This window comes from Oenanthe melanoleuca, chromosome 1A, assembly GCF_029582105.1.
Source record: "Oenanthe melanoleuca isolate GR-GAL-2019-014 chromosome 1A, OMel1.0, whole genome shotgun sequence".
In the NCBI taxonomy this organism is placed as follows: Eukaryota; Metazoa; Chordata; class Aves; order Passeriformes; family Muscicapidae; genus Oenanthe; species Oenanthe melanoleuca.
In genome coordinates, this window is record NC_079334.1 from 25,334,507 (window position 1) to 25,350,996 (window position 16,490).

At 43.3% G+C, this 16,490-nt stretch overlaps 1 protein-coding gene across 2 annotated transcripts; it reads left to right on the top strand.

Annotated features, from left to right (window-relative positions):
* Positions 1-1,699: 1,699 nt before the first annotated feature.
* PDE6H (phosphodiesterase 6H) lies at positions 1,700-9,150 on the top strand. Of its 2 annotated transcripts, none has more exons than XM_056515657.1 (4): positions 1,700-1,964; positions 4,967-5,153; positions 5,400-5,440; positions 6,306-9,150. In XM_056515657.1, exons 2-4 carry the CDS (start codon positions 5,014-5,016, stop codon positions 6,380-6,382), a joined length of 258 nt encoding a protein of 85 aa, XP_056371632.1. In that variant the 5' UTR covers positions 1,700-1,964; positions 4,967-5,013; the 3' UTR covers positions 6,383-9,150. The 2 variants fall into 2 exon arrangements, with proteins under 2 accessions (XP_056371632.1, XP_056371638.1); XM_056515663.1 differs by having other exon boundaries at positions 4,971-5,153.
* The last annotated feature ends 7,340 nt before the right edge of the window (positions 9,151-16,490 follow it).

Here is a 16,490-nt window from a genome sequence, read left to right on the forward strand (position 1 = left end):
GGAATCCTCCCTTCCCTGACACGTGCAGACACGTGTGTTCCCAAGAAGCAGCACCACCCAGGTGCAGGTTATTTCTTTATTTCTCCTTGCTTCTCCAGAAATGTCCCCCCAGAAGCTCCAGAGAAGCCCCAACCTTGTTGCAGAAAGAGGCACATCACCCCTCAGGAGTGTGCAGAGGCTCTGCTGCTCCTCAGACCCTCCTGGAGCTGTGCCTGCACCACTCTGGTCCCACAGTGCTGCCCCCATCTCACCCTGCCGTGCAGATGCCCGCCCACGGCTGGTGTCCTGATGTCACCTGGTGGCAGGGTATATCTGGAGGACAAAGGACACCTCGAGACTCTTTCTGCACAGGCTGGAGGACGGGAGTTGAATGATTTGCAAGAGGAGCCCTTGGCACTGTAAGTGTTCCTCAGGAGCTCAAAGCAATAGCAAGGGGGGCAGGGGGGATGAAAAAGGAACTGGCTGCAAAACCAGGGGAAAGAAAAGTCCAGATAAAACTCCATGGGGGAAAGATTTGGATGTTTGTGCTTGGAGAGGGTGAACAGATCCAGCAGCTAGGAGGAGTTGTGATTCTTGTGTGGTTGTGTTCTGTTTCCTCTCTCATTAGGGCAGGTGCTGCTGCAGTGGTTTGTCTCAAAGCTCCCTGAGCAGGGGCTGCTCAGCTCCTCATGCTGGGCATTCCTTGGCTGGGGCTCCCTGGAACCCCCTTGGCTTGTGTCCTCAGCTGGCTGAGCCTGCATGTGAGCAGCATGGGGGGCTGCTGAGGAGCAGCTGGAACAGGCAGCTGGTGCCTCCTGCCCCAGTACCCAGCCACACATGCAGGGCACACCAGGGAGAAGTTTATAATGTAATGCTGTGCTTATCTGTTACTGAATCCCTTCTTTCAACTGTGATAGTCTTTCTAATGATCCCCATTTGGGAATATAGTTCTTCTGGAAATTAGTTCTATTTCCTAGAGTGCATCCTTTTCCACCTGTTCTTGGTCTTAAAACTGCTGCTAGAATGAAGGCTTTGAAATCCTGTGTAAGACACAGGAGCAGAAAGGGCTGAACCTGCATGGACTTTTTCCCATTGCTATGATTGGCCACCTCAAGCAATTGAAGCTTGAGGTGTGAGACTCCTCAAAGGCACTGGATTCAATAATCCCTGACAAAACCCTGAAAGCATGATGCTAGTGGCTCTCTCAAGGCCAAAATGTGAGCGTGCAAGAAACCCACAAAAAGAACGTGAGCACAAGGATGTTTCCTTCTGATTTCTCTCTACTCAAAGAAGAGTATCTGCATGGAGGGCCATGGCTTATGGAGGCTCTGTGTCTGACACCCTGAGGCAGTGTAAGACAAGTGCATGTGGAGGAATCTGTATTTTTGAAAGCTTTGCACTGGAGAAGATTACCAAAACCAACCAGGTCTGAAGAAGATCAAGTAAGCTGTCTACATTTTCTGCCAGGGACATTTTCCACAGAGAGTCAGAGATTAAGGATGGGGCAGATTAAAGAGTCAGCATTTGTCAGTAGTATTCAAGCCCCTTTAAATTTAAATAAACTAAAAGAAGGATTATTAAGCTGCCCAACCACCCCGAGGTGGAATTTCTGACGCAACAGAGATAAGCCCATTAACGTGTATTAGGTATAATTAGCATCTGGACGCAAGCAAAGCTCTTACCTAGAGGATTAAGCCCTTGACTGAGCAGAAATGCTGTCAGGGGCAATTAGGTAACACCTCATCAGAGGAAGGGAGCAGAGGAAGTGCATGGCAGAGGATCTTATGCCTCCAGAGTCTTTGCATCCACAGCCATCAGCTCCTGCCCAGGAGCTGCGTGCTGGTGCTGGCGGAAGGAAAAGAGCTCTGGCAGACCAGGAAACACTGGGAGAAGGCAGCACAGAACTTGCAGAGATCTAGAGGAGACTCAAAACATTTGTCAAGACACCTGTTTGATCTGGTATCAAGGACTATCCAAGTAACCAGGTACGGTAAGACAAAAGGCTGTGAAATTCCCATGGGAAGAAGCTGCTATTGGCTTTTCTTTCATATCTGTCATGCTGGGGTGCTTGTCTGGATGTGTGTAGGAGCAGCTTGTTCCCAAGGTGTGGGAACTGGAGCAGGTCCCATGCTGTGAGGCAGGGCCCACTCCAGCTTGAATGGAGAGTTCTTTGACTCTAATGATGGCAAGCAAGTTCCACCAGCTCCATGGTGGGAAGGCAGCTTGATTTCAGCAGCAAGGGGAAAGTTGTTAAGGCATTAAGGTTGTTTTCCATCCTCTGTCATTTTTAGTGACGCATGGAGAGAATAGAAGTAGAGGGAGATTAGTAAGGAAGAAGTTAGAATTGTGCCTAATGTTAGAAATGTCCCTAACTAAAAATTTCATTGAGTGCTCTTTATTGAATTAATGCAGGGGAGAGAGGATGAAGTGTGATTTGGGAAGATCCATTTTCCTACCAAATCCTGGATTATTGAATATTTGGTAGATGGATACAACTACTTCATATTGAGGCAAAAAGAAACTTCAAGGACTGGATCTTTCCATTAGCTATTCCTCTATTGAGTGAAGTAAGGGACAAAGTGTGGACTCAAGGATTTAAGAGGTTTTGACCCTCAAAGACATATTTGTGGTTAAGGTAACATGCCAGTGTACAGCAGAGGTTATTGAGGCAGGGCAGGAATTCAGTAGGAGATGGTGCTCAAATGCATTTTTCAAGTTTTGGATGTCAGTCCTAAGGGATGGAAATCTATTAGGAGGTTTGATTTTCTTGTGTTGTACTTTTGGGAGTAGCCCTTGAGAAGGATGCCAAGTAACTTGAATGTCAGATTAACATGGTGCTTAAAAGTGTATGTGTGTCCTTTTTTGTTCAGGAGTGGGGTCTAGCTCTGAGACAGACAACACACTGATGAGAATTGCACCTGAGACAGAGACATAGTAATAGACTTTGGCACAATAGCAGACATGCTATGGAGCAGCTTTCTGAGGCAAAGCATTTTGTTGTAGAGCAGTATCATCTGAATTCCTCCCACCCTGAGTAACAGAGAGGGACCAAATTCTGTCTTTGTTTTGGAGGCAAAATGCCTTCATCTCTCAGTTTGGCTCTAAAAATCTGCAACTCAAAAGATTTCATCTCTCCTCCTAGCAGTGCAGTCCAGGTCTTACCTATCACTGCACTTCCATTCTCATTCTGTAAAAGAAGAAGGTGACAGTGTTTGCCTGTCCTGCCACCATGCTGTGAGGAGAAAGAAAAAGCTGTAAATACTGGGCAACTGTTCAGGCACCACAGCCAGATAAGTAAGTTCCCTGGTTTGAGCTGATCCCTGTGTTTGTGGGCACAGTGTGTGCTTAGGAAGCCTTGTGTTACACGTGGGGGAATAGCATCTGTGCATACTTCAGCTTCAGACACAACCATCTGCTGCTCCATTTGGGGCTGCTGGAACCTGTCCAGTCTCCTGCTTGGGATATTACAGCTGAGACAGAAGCCTGACCACAAGCAACAGAAGAACTAGCCTGCCTCTAGGTGCTACCATTTTGAACCATCCTGCTGCCACCACAGATGGAAGGATGTCCTGGGTGAAGTATTTCCAGACTGCCACAAATACAGAAATATGGCTCTTCACCTTGCAGAGATGTGGAAGTGACACAGGAGGATTGCTCAGATGATCTTTCTCCTTGGATATAAGGATTTGCTTTCCAGCACTGTGGCTATTTCAAGACAAAGGAATAAACCCTCTTTAGACTAGGGAAAAGAAATCTTTGATGACATTTATAGCTCTGAGATTAAAAATCCAGAGTGTCACGGCAGGTGGTGTTGGGGATTAAGTCTATGGTGTACTATGAGATATTAGATACCTAATGAGATTTGTCTTTAGAACCAAATCCTGAAGTTAATTCCATCAGCAATTACATCACCCAGATGCACGAGGATGAACACCTGGAGATAGGAGATATGTAACAGTCATGAGGGAGAGCATGACTTCAAGGAAGAAAGAAAAAAGTTGCATTTGGTTTTTTTTGTCCATAAATGCAGTTGTTCAGATCATTCTGGCACACTAATTAGCACAAATTTTGATGAAGGGTTGGAAGCTTCCCTTTGGCACTGGTGAGAGTTATTGCTGTCCTCTCTGGGAAGGAAGCAAAAGGCTCAGAGTGCAGAAGTTCTGCCATCTAAGACAGGAGATGTGTCTCCCAACAGAAATTGGCCCCTGATAACTATTTATCCCTTGTGGAGATTGTTTTTTGTACAGTGTGGTGAATAGGGGTCAGCACATGTAATATAACGCTCAGAAATACCAAAATGGGCACATCCTGGGGTTAAGTTACAGGCTTTACTCCTCTAAATCCTGAGAAATTTGCAAAATAAACTTCTACCTAAAAGATGGTCTCCACTGCTTTTCCTTGGCCTTCTATATAATCTTGCAACAATCTTGTGCTATTTCCCATGAGTTTGGTATTGACAACAGTTGGGCCCTAATTGCACCAGAACAGATGAATATATCATGGTGATTCCCAAGGGCAGGATCTTTCTCTAAGCCATGCATATGTCTTCATGGCTCTTGTAGTAGTCAGGTCCTGAACCAGTACACAAAAACCTCAGCAATGCTATTCCAAGGCTAGCTAGAACTGGCATTAACGTTCCTATTTTAACAAAATTGTGGGGCAAGCATCTGCAGGAACCTTCCAAGAGTGCAACTGTGTTTGAGACAAAAGGTGTTAGTCTCCATGACTCTGCAAGACATCACACCATGGATTAAGTGACTTTTTGGCCTTAGCTCAAGTGTCCTTTGTCTGGCATCTTCCTTCTAGCATGCCAGATGAAAGGCAACACCACCAGGCTTAATATTTACGCATTACCATCTTCCTTTATCTTTAATACCATTATCTTTTATCCTGTCACAATTATATTTTCCATGATTCTGTCATCTGACTACCGATACCTAGAAGAGATAAGCAGAGTGTTGTGTCAGTCCTTGCTGTTATCTTGCAGACAGAGGGATCTGAGAGAGGCTCGTGCCTGCCTCACACAGCCCAGCCATGAGTGAGACCCCGGCCGCCAACCTCAACACTGGAGATGCTCCAACCGGCCCCGCCACGCCGCGCAAGGGCCCTCCCAAGTTCAAGCAGAGACAGACCAGGCAGTTCAAGAGCAAGCCCCCCAAAAAAGGAGTAAGAGGGTAAGGGAAAGAAACCATGCTAGCTGAGTAGCTCCCCACTGCTGTGTTGTGCTTCTGTGCATTTTCCCTTGGGCAAGGAGCCAGAAGGCTCCTCCCTGCCCCGGGTGCCATCGGCTCTCCAGCCTGGAACTGCTTCTGTTCTGCTCCACACCCACAATTCTTCTTCCTTGGCTGGGGGTTTAGGACATGTCCCCTTTCCCTGATGCTGCCCCAAATTCACTCCTTACCTGCTCTTTTCTCCCCTAGGTTTGGAGATGACATCCCAGGCATGGAGGGGCTGGGCACAGGTAAGCTCTGCAGGATGTTGTGTCATGCCCTGCTTTAGCACTAGTGCAGACAAACTTGATCATGGGAGAGGATTCCGAGGTGGTCTCTGTTTCTGTGGCCTGTCTGCAGCTCTCAGGCTCACCAGAGATGAGCCATGCCTGCCCAAGCTGCCACATTCATGCTTATGCTTACATACACTACGTGAATGAAAGGCCATTTATGTATGCTTCAGCTTCAGACTACTTACACTGGGCTGCAGAAGTGCTTGTTTGTTTTCTGCTAATACTCTGACTAAGAATTTCAGCTGCATGAGATTCTCAGAGAAATGCTAAATGCTAAGCTATTAATACCAAAAAAATCACAGAAACTAAATCCCAGATGGTTAAGTATTTGTGTTGTCATCAGAATCCTAATTTTAAGAATTTTATGTACCCATCTGGGATTGAGAAACATGCATTGGATGAGCTGTAGCCAGTCAGAACCTTGTAGTATTGATAGAATTACAGATCCTGAATATTGTAGGCCAAATTATTCAGCATTTGATCTAAAACTGCACATGTATTCGAGGAGATCACAGTTTGGCTACAGGTAATTGATAAGAACAGGAGAAACCACATAACTGGAATGAATTTTTACACCACTTTACATAGTCACTGAAGAGACTAGGAACTGCTGGCTTCCTTTTGCTCACAGAGAGAAAGTACACTGATCTGGTTTGGTCTGACAGGTAGTACCAGACTTGAAATGCTCATCTGCCCATTTAACCTTTGGATAGAATCTCATTCTTGTTAATGTTTCTTCAGTAAATCAGCCTTTCCATTAATAAAAAATAAATCCAAGGAGTCCATTGACAAGAGCACATTTGTTGTTTTCTCTTTCTTGCAGATATCACCGTCATTTGCCCATGGGAAGCTTTCAGCCATCTGGAACTGCACGAGCTAGCCCAGTTTGGGATCATCTAAGGTGTCAGGATCTCTACTGGTGTCACCTGGTGACTCCACAGATCCCACCATGGTCTTTACCACCTTTGACACTTACTTTTGGTCCTTGCATCCACTGCTTAAGGGCAGGGTGGTTTTGTAAGAGCTAGTTGTGAGAAACTTAACTTTGCAGATTAATTTGGCAAAGAAGTTATTTGGGACCCTGAGCAGACCTCACATTCCATGAGACGAAACTACTGAAAAATGTCTTAATGTCCCCCCACACCATATTCTTTTTTCTCTCACTGTCATAGATCTTCAATATTTGTGGTGATACAGGCAGGCTGTATTTTAACTTTTTCCCTGATTAGCTGAGCTATTGTGTGCGTGTATGTCCACACCTAATTAAATCACCCTATTCTGTTTTTTTCCTTCCCTCCCTTTCTTCAGCTCTCTGTATAGAATTTCTGTGGGTAGGTCCCTGTGTTATTTGAGCCAGCAGTTATTTGCTCAGAGTACATTGGTAGAGAACAGCATTAGTCACCAGTCCAGACATTAGGCTGCTTTCCATAGGAGATCCTTCCCCAGCAGCTCAACATAAGGAACGTGCTGCTGAGATTTACCTCATCAGCAAATGGGGGAAAGGGCTTGCAAATGCTGTCTCTGCTGTACTGCCCACAGGCTATGAACCACAGAGTCTGGCTGTTCTCATAATGTTAAATGAAAATGTGTGCGTCTGAGATCAATAGCTAAGTGAATTAATCCTATTATTCATTCCTTTGTGGCTGCAGTTCCAAAGAAGTAGCTCTCCAAATGACGCTGCTTTTCCTCTCCTTTGGTGGGAAGCTCTGTGTGACATTTGTCCCCATGCCCATACATATTTACATGAGACATTTGCTCCCCAGGACATGCTTGCTGCTTATTAAGACAGAGAATCCTTATGATCTGTCACCAGACTGTGCCAGCAGTCTTGCCACATCCAGCAGAAAATGATATTGCAGTAATTCCTCCCTCTCCCATGTATTTAACATAGGAAATGTCACCCTTCACCCTGCCCCTCATAATCAGGAAAGCTTTTCTCTCTTGGCTGCCTGGCAATTTCTGGAGCTTGTTTGGACAAGCAGGCAAATAACGTCCCCAGAGAGAAGCACCAGCAGAGCAAGGGGGAGGCAGGGGCAGGGTAGGATGTGTGCATGCAGTCAAGCACAGAGCCAATCCACTTAACCCCATCCATCTGTGTCTGCCCGACTGCTGCCAGTGGTGAGGCTCCCAAAACCACTTCAATGCTCAGGGAAGGCACCGAGATTCCCTATGGCCCTGGCATTAAGGAAGGGCTTTTGGCTTGTTTGCAGGCAAGGAGCAGTTTATTGTAGCTACATAGTATTCATAAGAGGAGGTGGAATTTTTAATCATTGCCTTTAGCTTGAGAAGCCTCATTGCTTTAGAGCTGCCTCCCCCTATCTTATCTTTCCTATGCTGAACATGTTCATGGGAGCAAGGAGTGATTGTGGAGAGGAGAGCAAATCCTGATTGATCCCCACGCACAAAGCATTGCTATAAATCCATGGCGGTGCCATAGTTATCTGCTACTGTTATTCCAGAAATAAAAGCTAGCAGTTTTCAGTTAAAATATAGCTTGAGCACCAAAAGCTAAAGGAAATTAATTCCTGTTGGCAGTCCAGAGTGCAGCTTTTATTATTCAGCACTCCTGCCATTAGAAGCAGCAGTAAGCCGTGGAGTGGTTCAGAGCCGCAGCACTATGGCAGCAGAGCAGAAGCCGTGTACCATTTAGCTAATTGCAGCCCACAGCCATTTCCTTGGGCAGAGCCAGTCTGTCCTTTCCACTTACTTCCAGTTTCTCCTGCCTTTCTCACCTTTTAATGCTTTTCTTCTTTCCCTAAGTGTTCTTTATGTAAATGATGTTTTATTTAGCTTTTACTATAGGAACTGATTTCATTTTTTTTTTCAAGCTCATGTTCTAGCCCTCTCCTTCTGCAATTAAATGTGAATGTTCCTATGGCAATACTCTCCTGCTTTTCCTCTCATTATGCCATCTTGTTCCATATGATCCTTATTCCACCTTCTCAGTCTGTCCTCTTCTCTCTGCGAAAAGATCCCCTAGATCCAGTTTTGAATCCTTCAAGCTGCCTGCCTCTATTATAATTGAGTTTTCCCTTTTCTAAGCTTTTGCAAGCAGGACAAAAAACAAGAGAAGGAAATTTTAATTAGTCCGTTTGCTCCTTTTTCATCCCAGACCTTGGGAAAACAGTCCACACAGTGAGATACTTTGGCAGAAAATACTGGGGTAAAAGCAAAATTCTCCTTAGTCCAGGGAGTGAAGTTTTAGCAAATCAGGAGGTCCTGGTGTAGTTCCACATCTGATTGCCACAGCCCCAGTTCCCATCAGAGAACTACTCCATTCTCCTTCCTAGAGGAGTCCAGCAGAATGCACACATAACCCATCTCTCATGCCTGGCTGATGAGCTGTATCAGAAGATGGATGTTTTGAGCCAACACAGTTTGTTAGTTATTTTAAAAATAATTTCTATTCATTAATAGGGATTGCATTCATTCCTTTACTTGTAAGGAATTTTGAGGCTTAGAAAAAGAGTCTTAAAACATGCTTATGGTTGTTTTCTCTTAGGTTCTGAGTTTTTTCTAATGAGCCATAATTCCTGAAACTTCCATTTTTCAGTGAGAGATGGCTGTGGTGCAAGAAAGCAAATGTGTTAAAGTAGTTTGTCAAAGGATTTCAAGTCTATATGCATTGTAATATGTTATTCTCTGTTCTTTTACTATAAAATCATGTCAAAAGAAATAAAAATTAATAAAAAATGTTTAAAAAAATCTTAAGAATGTAGTCTGACTTGCTTACAAAATATAGCCAGGGAAAGGCAGATGACTTAGATTTTCCTTCTGAAATCCTCTCCTTTCCTGGGGGAAGCCCTGAAAGTCAATTTTCACTTCTCATTAGAGAAAAACAGCTATTTATCTCCAAACAATAGGCAATAAAGACTGACTGTGATATCATCTGAGAAGCAGTTTTTCCCTGAGTGGTGACTGGTATATTCTCCCAAAAGTGTTGCACATGGTTTCCTTCAGGCTGGAATCTTTTGGCCAGTTACATCTTCTGGGACTCTGTGCAAATGAATGTCAGCGTGTTTTCTACCCTCTAGCAAAAAATTGCTGAAATGTGAATGCCACTTAACTCCTTCTCATTGCCATGACTGCAAGACAGAGCTGCACACATTCATCTCTTGCCTCTTTCTGTTGCTGAACTTCCTAGGTGTTCATAGGGGTTTCAAGATGATCTAGTGCAATTGCCTTCTCGTGTTATGCTGTCAAATCTGAGCCTTAGAAGTGCTTTCATTCGTGTTGTCTTTGGAACTTTTTTCTTGCAACTCATCACTGAGTGTCCAATTGAATGTCTTTTGTCTTTGAATGTTCTCTATCCTGTGAGATATAAATATGAGTTGTCCAGGACTCCCTTTGTGAGGGCTTTTTATAAACCCTTCCCAACCACATTTTGAAAGCCAGAAAAACATTATCTCACATAGTTATGTCTACTTAAAATTGTAACCAACATTTGAATCCCATCCTCACTGACTCTAGTGAGGAAGTAAATTAAACCCAAATCTCTGCAAGAAAAGAAGAATTAACCTTGGGAAAAGTGAGAACATGAGAAGCATTTGCCTTGCTGCCCAACTCCCCCCCACCACTCCCAACCCAGTATCTAAAAATTTTTTAAAAATTAAACCCCCAAACTCTCAGTGTAAGCTGGATTCTCCAGGAATCTGAAGAGCACTAGTACAAAATTAGCATCCTCCAACTCAGTATCAAGCCACTCTCACATTGTCCTATGGTATTGATCAACAAGGTGCAGGCTAAAAAATGCACCCTGACAATATCACTCTCTGCTTTGTGGGGCACTTTTCTATTTTATAAATGGGACTTTGAGAGTTAGGAAAATTAAGAGTACCCACCACCTTTAGGTCTTCAATACTTGCTTTTTCAGAGTATTTAACATTTTATCTCGAAGTTGAAAATGCAGCTGTCATTAGCTGTGGTTGCAGCTGTAAGTGCTCATTAGTGAATCTCGTTCTCTCTGAGTCAGATCTCACTTACACAGTAAGATCCAGGGCCTCAGCTTGGAGATCTGAGGAGCAAGAAGTCTGTATTTTTGAGAGCATTTACGTAATGCTCCATAAGGTGGGCAGGTTATTCCACCCAGCAGTCTGTTTCAGCATCACCACACCACTGTGATGCAAATCTAGACAGATCTGGAAAAAAAAAAAAAAAAAGAAAAAAAAAAAAAAAAAAAAAAAAAAATGGAGCATAAGATTATGCAATTAAAATAAAGGAGAGTATCACATGCTTATAAATGTGCTCAACTCTGGAATTTCCTCATACCAGACTGCTTAACTTTGAAACCTTATTCCCAGTCCCTACAGTGCTGTCAGGGCTGTTGAAGCTGGGATCAGCTTAGTACCCTAATGTCAGGCATCTGCACCTCCAAAGTCTGTCCTAACAGCACAAGGTGGGGAACATTTGAGCTTTTTCCACACCAACTGTGATCCATCTGGAGGGATTGGCATGGCTGAAGCCTCTGTGCTGGGGGTACATAATGATCGAATTCTCTCAATTGCAATTTTCAACTTACCTTTAACATGTGCTCTCACATACTATGTTGTTCCTCTTCTTGAAGTTTAGCATAACTATGGTGAGAGTTTTGGTCGTTGCTGCTCCTGCTGGGTGAAAAGAATACCTTCTCTATCAAGGGCTTCAGGAATTTCCAAACACTTTCCTGCCTCTGGCATTTTTCTGAGGGCCTCTCACATTCCTGAGGCTGTAAATGAACATAGCATTCACCAGCACATACTCAACAGGCAACAGACTGTCCAGATGTCAGGGCAGACAAGGAATATGACAAAAATAGATGAACTACACTACCCTGTGAAGAGTAGGACTTTAGACAGGGGGGCACTGGAAATGAAGAATTCTTATGGTACCCTGAAACCTTGGTCAGGACAGTGTCAGCACAGGAAAAGCCCAAGGAAGAGAAGAAACCTTCAAGAGCATGGAGAACACAGAGAGGGAATGTGGTGAAGCCCCAGCAAGCTGCTTGCCAAAGCTGCACACTGGGCTTTGCCCTGTGGTCTGTGCCAGACAGGGAGGGTATAGCAGCTGGCCAAGGAGCACTTGCTGGAATTCTGAGCCTGTGATGATACTCAATAAGAGCATCCTCACAAGGCACAAATGATTTATACAGCACTGAGCAAGCTGAACTTGATCCTTTACAAGAGACCTTGCTCTCTCTGGGAGGCAGTGGCTGCACAACCATCCAGGAAGGAAGAGAGCTTGGAGAAAAACACATTCAAGTGTGGGAGCTCCAGACTTCCACCACACTGACCTTGCAATCCTGGGTGACAGAGTAGGTAAAGCAGGAATAACATCAGTGGGAGAATCTATGACTTGTGCTATTAGGAGAACTCAATAAACACATGTTTTGCTTCTCCTCACCTCTGGACAGACACCAAAAGCAGTGACAGATTGAAATCCCAGGATCATTAAAACCCCACCACTGAGGGCTGCTGGAACACATCTCTTGGAAGAATGATCTAGGCAGGTTTACAAGGGCTGTAGAGGGGCAGACAGGCTATAGGCAGATGGAAGGCAAGGCCAATTCTTCAGCCATACAGAGGTTTCTGCCCCACCAGTGACTCAAGGCACAAATTCCCATTGCTTGATCAAAAACACCACACAGGTTTCTCTAGGCACAAGGAGAATGCAAACTCATTTGCTCATCTCACAAGAGCTATGTGGATTCAAGCCAGCTCAAATCTGTATCTCCCAGACAGCTGCTGGCATGGGCACAGCAATCTTGCATCTGTCTGCACCAGGGAACTGGCTGCAGGTCTGAAAGTAAGGGAAGAAAAATAGCAGAAGGCAAACCATGTGGAAAACAAGAAGTTGTATTAGATCTGGCTTTAGCAACTGCAGTTTTAGCAGGAACATTCTCTGAGATCAAGGTCTTTCCATGCTAGGCACTTTGTAAGTACATCACTGTGAACTAATGAATTAGTTATAACCCTGCTCTCCAAGCAAGTGTATTACTGCAGCCTGTGGATACTGAGCTCCACTAGCAAGGGGCCACTGTAGAGATGCAGCAGTCAGTCTTGAAAATGTACATGGCCAGATCACCTATAGACAGCTGGGATGAGGAACACACAAATGAGGCAGTGGGGAAACTTATTTTAAACACATACCTTAAGCCAGATGATCTGGTAAGCACCAGTCTCAGACAAGAGCAAGGGGAAAGCAAGTAAACAATTATATTGGAATGGAATATCATCAGCAAAGGAGGCAATTTTGAACTAAAACAAGCTGCCTGTACCAAAAGAGTACCACAAGAAGCTCTATTATGATAACTCTGAGAGGATCTTAACATCATTGCATCCTCATCCACAAGGCTCCATTCAGTTCTAGGCATTTTAAGGACAGAGGATGATAAACTGTTCTGTATTTGAACTCATAGAAGGGGATGAAGAGTAAACAAAAACGAAGGAAGGAGGAGTAAGGACTCCACAGGCATCAGGGAAGTTGTTCCAGCACGCACAGCCCCCTGAAATAGTCAAGTGGAGTTGTGATTCCCACCTGGAGGTAGCTGTAGGGCATAGACAACAAAGGAGGACAAATATTAGCAAGGATGAAACAAGGAAAAACTGCCTGCAAATAGCATCAAAATATTAAGTAGCTGTTATCAAGAAGTCCTGACAAATACCTTCCTTGGGAAAACATGGTCCCCATGGGAACTGGGAGGGCTCTGATACTCAGTACATTTGTGACTGTGTTGTAGAAAGCATCCAAGAATCCCCTGCAGAGAACATCTGGCACAGCACAGGCGTGGTTCCTGCAGGAGTTGGGGCAGTCACACCAGGCCATCCCCATTGCTGCTGTCTCTCCAGCTATACACCAATGATGTGTAGAAAGTAAGTTTGCTTTTCATGTGAAATTCATGCTTGGCTATTAGAATATCAAAGCTAAATGCATAGGAAACTCTGTTTAGCAGTGATCTGTAAGCTTCTGATAACAAGACACAAAGTAAGATGCCAGGTTCTCAGCTGCTGAAAAAGAAATATGAAAAAAACAGCAAAAATCTGAAGCTCAAAACAAAGAGTATGGAAGCACATGAGACATTTTCATTTCACTCTTCAGTGAGAACTGCTTGTTTGGAAAATACAGTAAGATTTTCATTCCACATCCTACCATTAGGGCCAGATTTCTCACTTTGGGAGGCACAACATGCACCTCATTGTGTGTAATGCTATGATATGTCATATTTTTTTCTTTGCTTCAGTCCAGAACCATTTCCCTGAAATGTGGAATAAGCTTTGAAGATTTATCCCAGCCATGTAAACTTTTTGCATTCATTCATAGTAATGCCTAATCCCATTTTAATCTTAATAAGCTCTTTAGTGCAATAATATCCTATGGCATTAAGGCATACAACTTAATTCCTTGAATTAAAGCCAGGATTATCTTTGGAGTTTTTGCACTGATTTCCATAAGCTATGGATCAGGTCGACCTCCAAAAAAAAAACCCCAACCTGCTGCAAACCAGTGAACTGCTGATTGAAAAGGCTTTATGATTTTATATTCTCTTACAGTTGCTTTTCTGTGTGTATAAAAAAATCTGCACTCATAAGAATTCCAGAACTTCAAGCAGCATTTAATCAGAATAATGCTAAGATGCTGTTGATAAACTCTTCAAGAATAAAGATTTCCTTACCCTCACTACCCTGACCCAGGGCTGATACAGTGATTGAACATGAGAAGCTTGAAGCCTTTGGGTGCCTACTCTCTGAAGAACATTATTTCTTGATGTTTCTAAATGAGCCACTTATGAACTGGATTCTCTGGTACCTTCAAACAAAAATGATAGAGACAAATTTAATATAAATTAATTGCAAACAGGAGGAGGTTGTTGCTAGTTATAATTATTTGGTTACAGAGAAAATTTTAAATCACCTCTTTCAAAGGTCTGAGAAAAATCATAGTGTGAGAACCACCTGGAATTTCTCTCTAAATCTCAAATAAATGTCCCAAGTATTCCCAGTAGTACAAATCCTCTGGCTTGTTTTCAAACTGTAATTGTGGCTGGGAGCTACATAACAGTACAAAATCCATTCTCTGCCCTTCCCATGTCTTCACTTTGACTTTACTAAAAAATGAGAAATCTGTATCATAGCTCCTTCAGTCCCTTGAGCTTTGGGACAAGGCATTGAACATACACAAGGATAAATCAGTCCAAAGCTCAGACAAATTCAAATCAAGGGGTTGCTGCTCACTGCCTGGGTTAGAGAAGGTGACCTCTTTGGCTGCTCTAATTGTCAAATAAAGTGCAGTTCACAGTGACTTAGGCTTGCACATATCTCTGCTTGCAGCAAGCCCAGAGCACAAGAGCTCAGCTGCTGAACAGGACTCACTAACCCAAAACAGCTTTGTGATTTTTCATCAGAGGTCCTTAACCCCTGTTCTGCTTGCCAAAGAGATGACTAAAAAGACATTTGATCAGACCCAGAAATGTCTTCATGGGAACATATTTCTGATAGGAGATGAGTCTTTCTTCTATGCAGCAAGAAAGCAAAATCATATCTGGTGGCTCGCTTGGCAAATTCAGATAAGAACCACATTGCTAATTTCTCACAGAGGCAATAATCAAACTCAGAAACAACTTTCTACATGATCTGTGCCCTGTAGGTCTTCAAACCAAGAGTGTGTGACAGGAAAGTGGGTAGATATGCTGAGGGTAACATCTGTGTCTCAAGCATTTCAGAGCTCTTGTGCAGGACCACTGGAGAAGCTTTCAAGTCAGAACTGTACAGGATGTCATTAGGATGATACCAGCTGTGTTTGACAGTCTAATACCCAGGCTTACCCACTGGAGCACAGGTGGGATTCCATGAGCAAGAACTGTTTTTAATGCAATTACCTGCATGCTCATACAAAAGCATTTGGAAGAATGGAGATGGGCATGTGTGTTAAACTGGTGCCACTGAGCCTGAAACAGGCATTGCAAAATTTCTAGCCTATTGCTCTAGAATAGCAAAATAGGTCTTCATTGCTGCCTACTGTCTGTCTAATTTAAATGAGAAATGTGCAGAAAAGCACAGGAGTTAAAAGTCTCTACCAAATCAGAAAAAAGTCCCTCAGACCCAGTACTTTGTCTCCAGCTGTAGACATATATAACAGCATGTCACTAATATATCAAGTAGTTTCCAGTGATTTGCACTCAAGGACAGCCTGAGCCAGAGATTATGTCTTTGTCTACAATAGCACATGGTAAATTTTTCCTTCATGATGCAGTAGAGACACTTTCTGAACTTATAAACTTTACTATCCATGGTACCCTTAGTTAAGGAGTTCACACAATAAACTCTCATACCTAAAAAAATAAATAAATAGATCTGTGGCCTTTTTCTCTCGGAATGCATAAAAAACCCCACCTTGTTTTACTTGATACACTTGCAACTTTCCTCTGTGCTTCCCTTGGAAGAGACAAGTGCACTATACTGACAAAAGTAAACTATTCCTATTACTTTTGGTGCTCCCAGGAAGAGGAGTCATTCATGCAGTCATTCATTTTTTGGGCAGTGGTAATCAACTGTAAATTCTGGGTTCCAATTTAGAATATTGTTACTTGAAAACTATTACTCCATATTATTTCTTACCAAGAGAGGCTGAGACACCTTCTGTATTTAAATACAGTTACAAAATGCAGGGGGAAGATGGTTTTTCTTTTAAGTCAGTGTTACTTAGGAGCAGCATTTAAAGAATTGAGATAGGACATGGTGAAGATAAGTAGAAGTTACTGGAAGTTGGTTAAGTAAATTTCCTGTGGGCAGATAAAATAATCTTTACAATTACTGTGTTCTAGCAGTAGTTTCAAGATTAAAAAAATACACTTCACAGCCATTTTCTACACAAAGGATCAGGACCACAACTGCTGAAAACTGACCTTGTTTCCATAAGTCACCATACATTTACTGCAGCTGGTCACAAGAGCAGCTTTCTGGGTCCTTGGGAGGAGCTCAGGTGGTGCTGTGTGCACTGTTTCAAGGAACTGTGTTTTCTTCCAGCAAGGAGTCTC

Bases quoted from the DNA above. Each gene is read 5' to 3' on its own strand.
- PDE6H (XM_056515657.1), top strand. From the start codon at position 5,014: ATGAGTGAGACCCCGGCCGCCAACCTCAACACTGGAGATGCTCCAACC. The intron at 5,154-5,399 runs GTAAGGGAAAGA...TTTCTCCCCTAG, and splicing joins CCCAAAAAAGGAGTAAGAGG to GTTTGGAGATGACATCCCAG. The intron at 5,441-6,305 runs GTAAGCTCTGCA...TCTTTCTTGCAG, and splicing joins CATGGAGGGGCTGGGCACAG to ATATCACCGTCATTTGCCCA.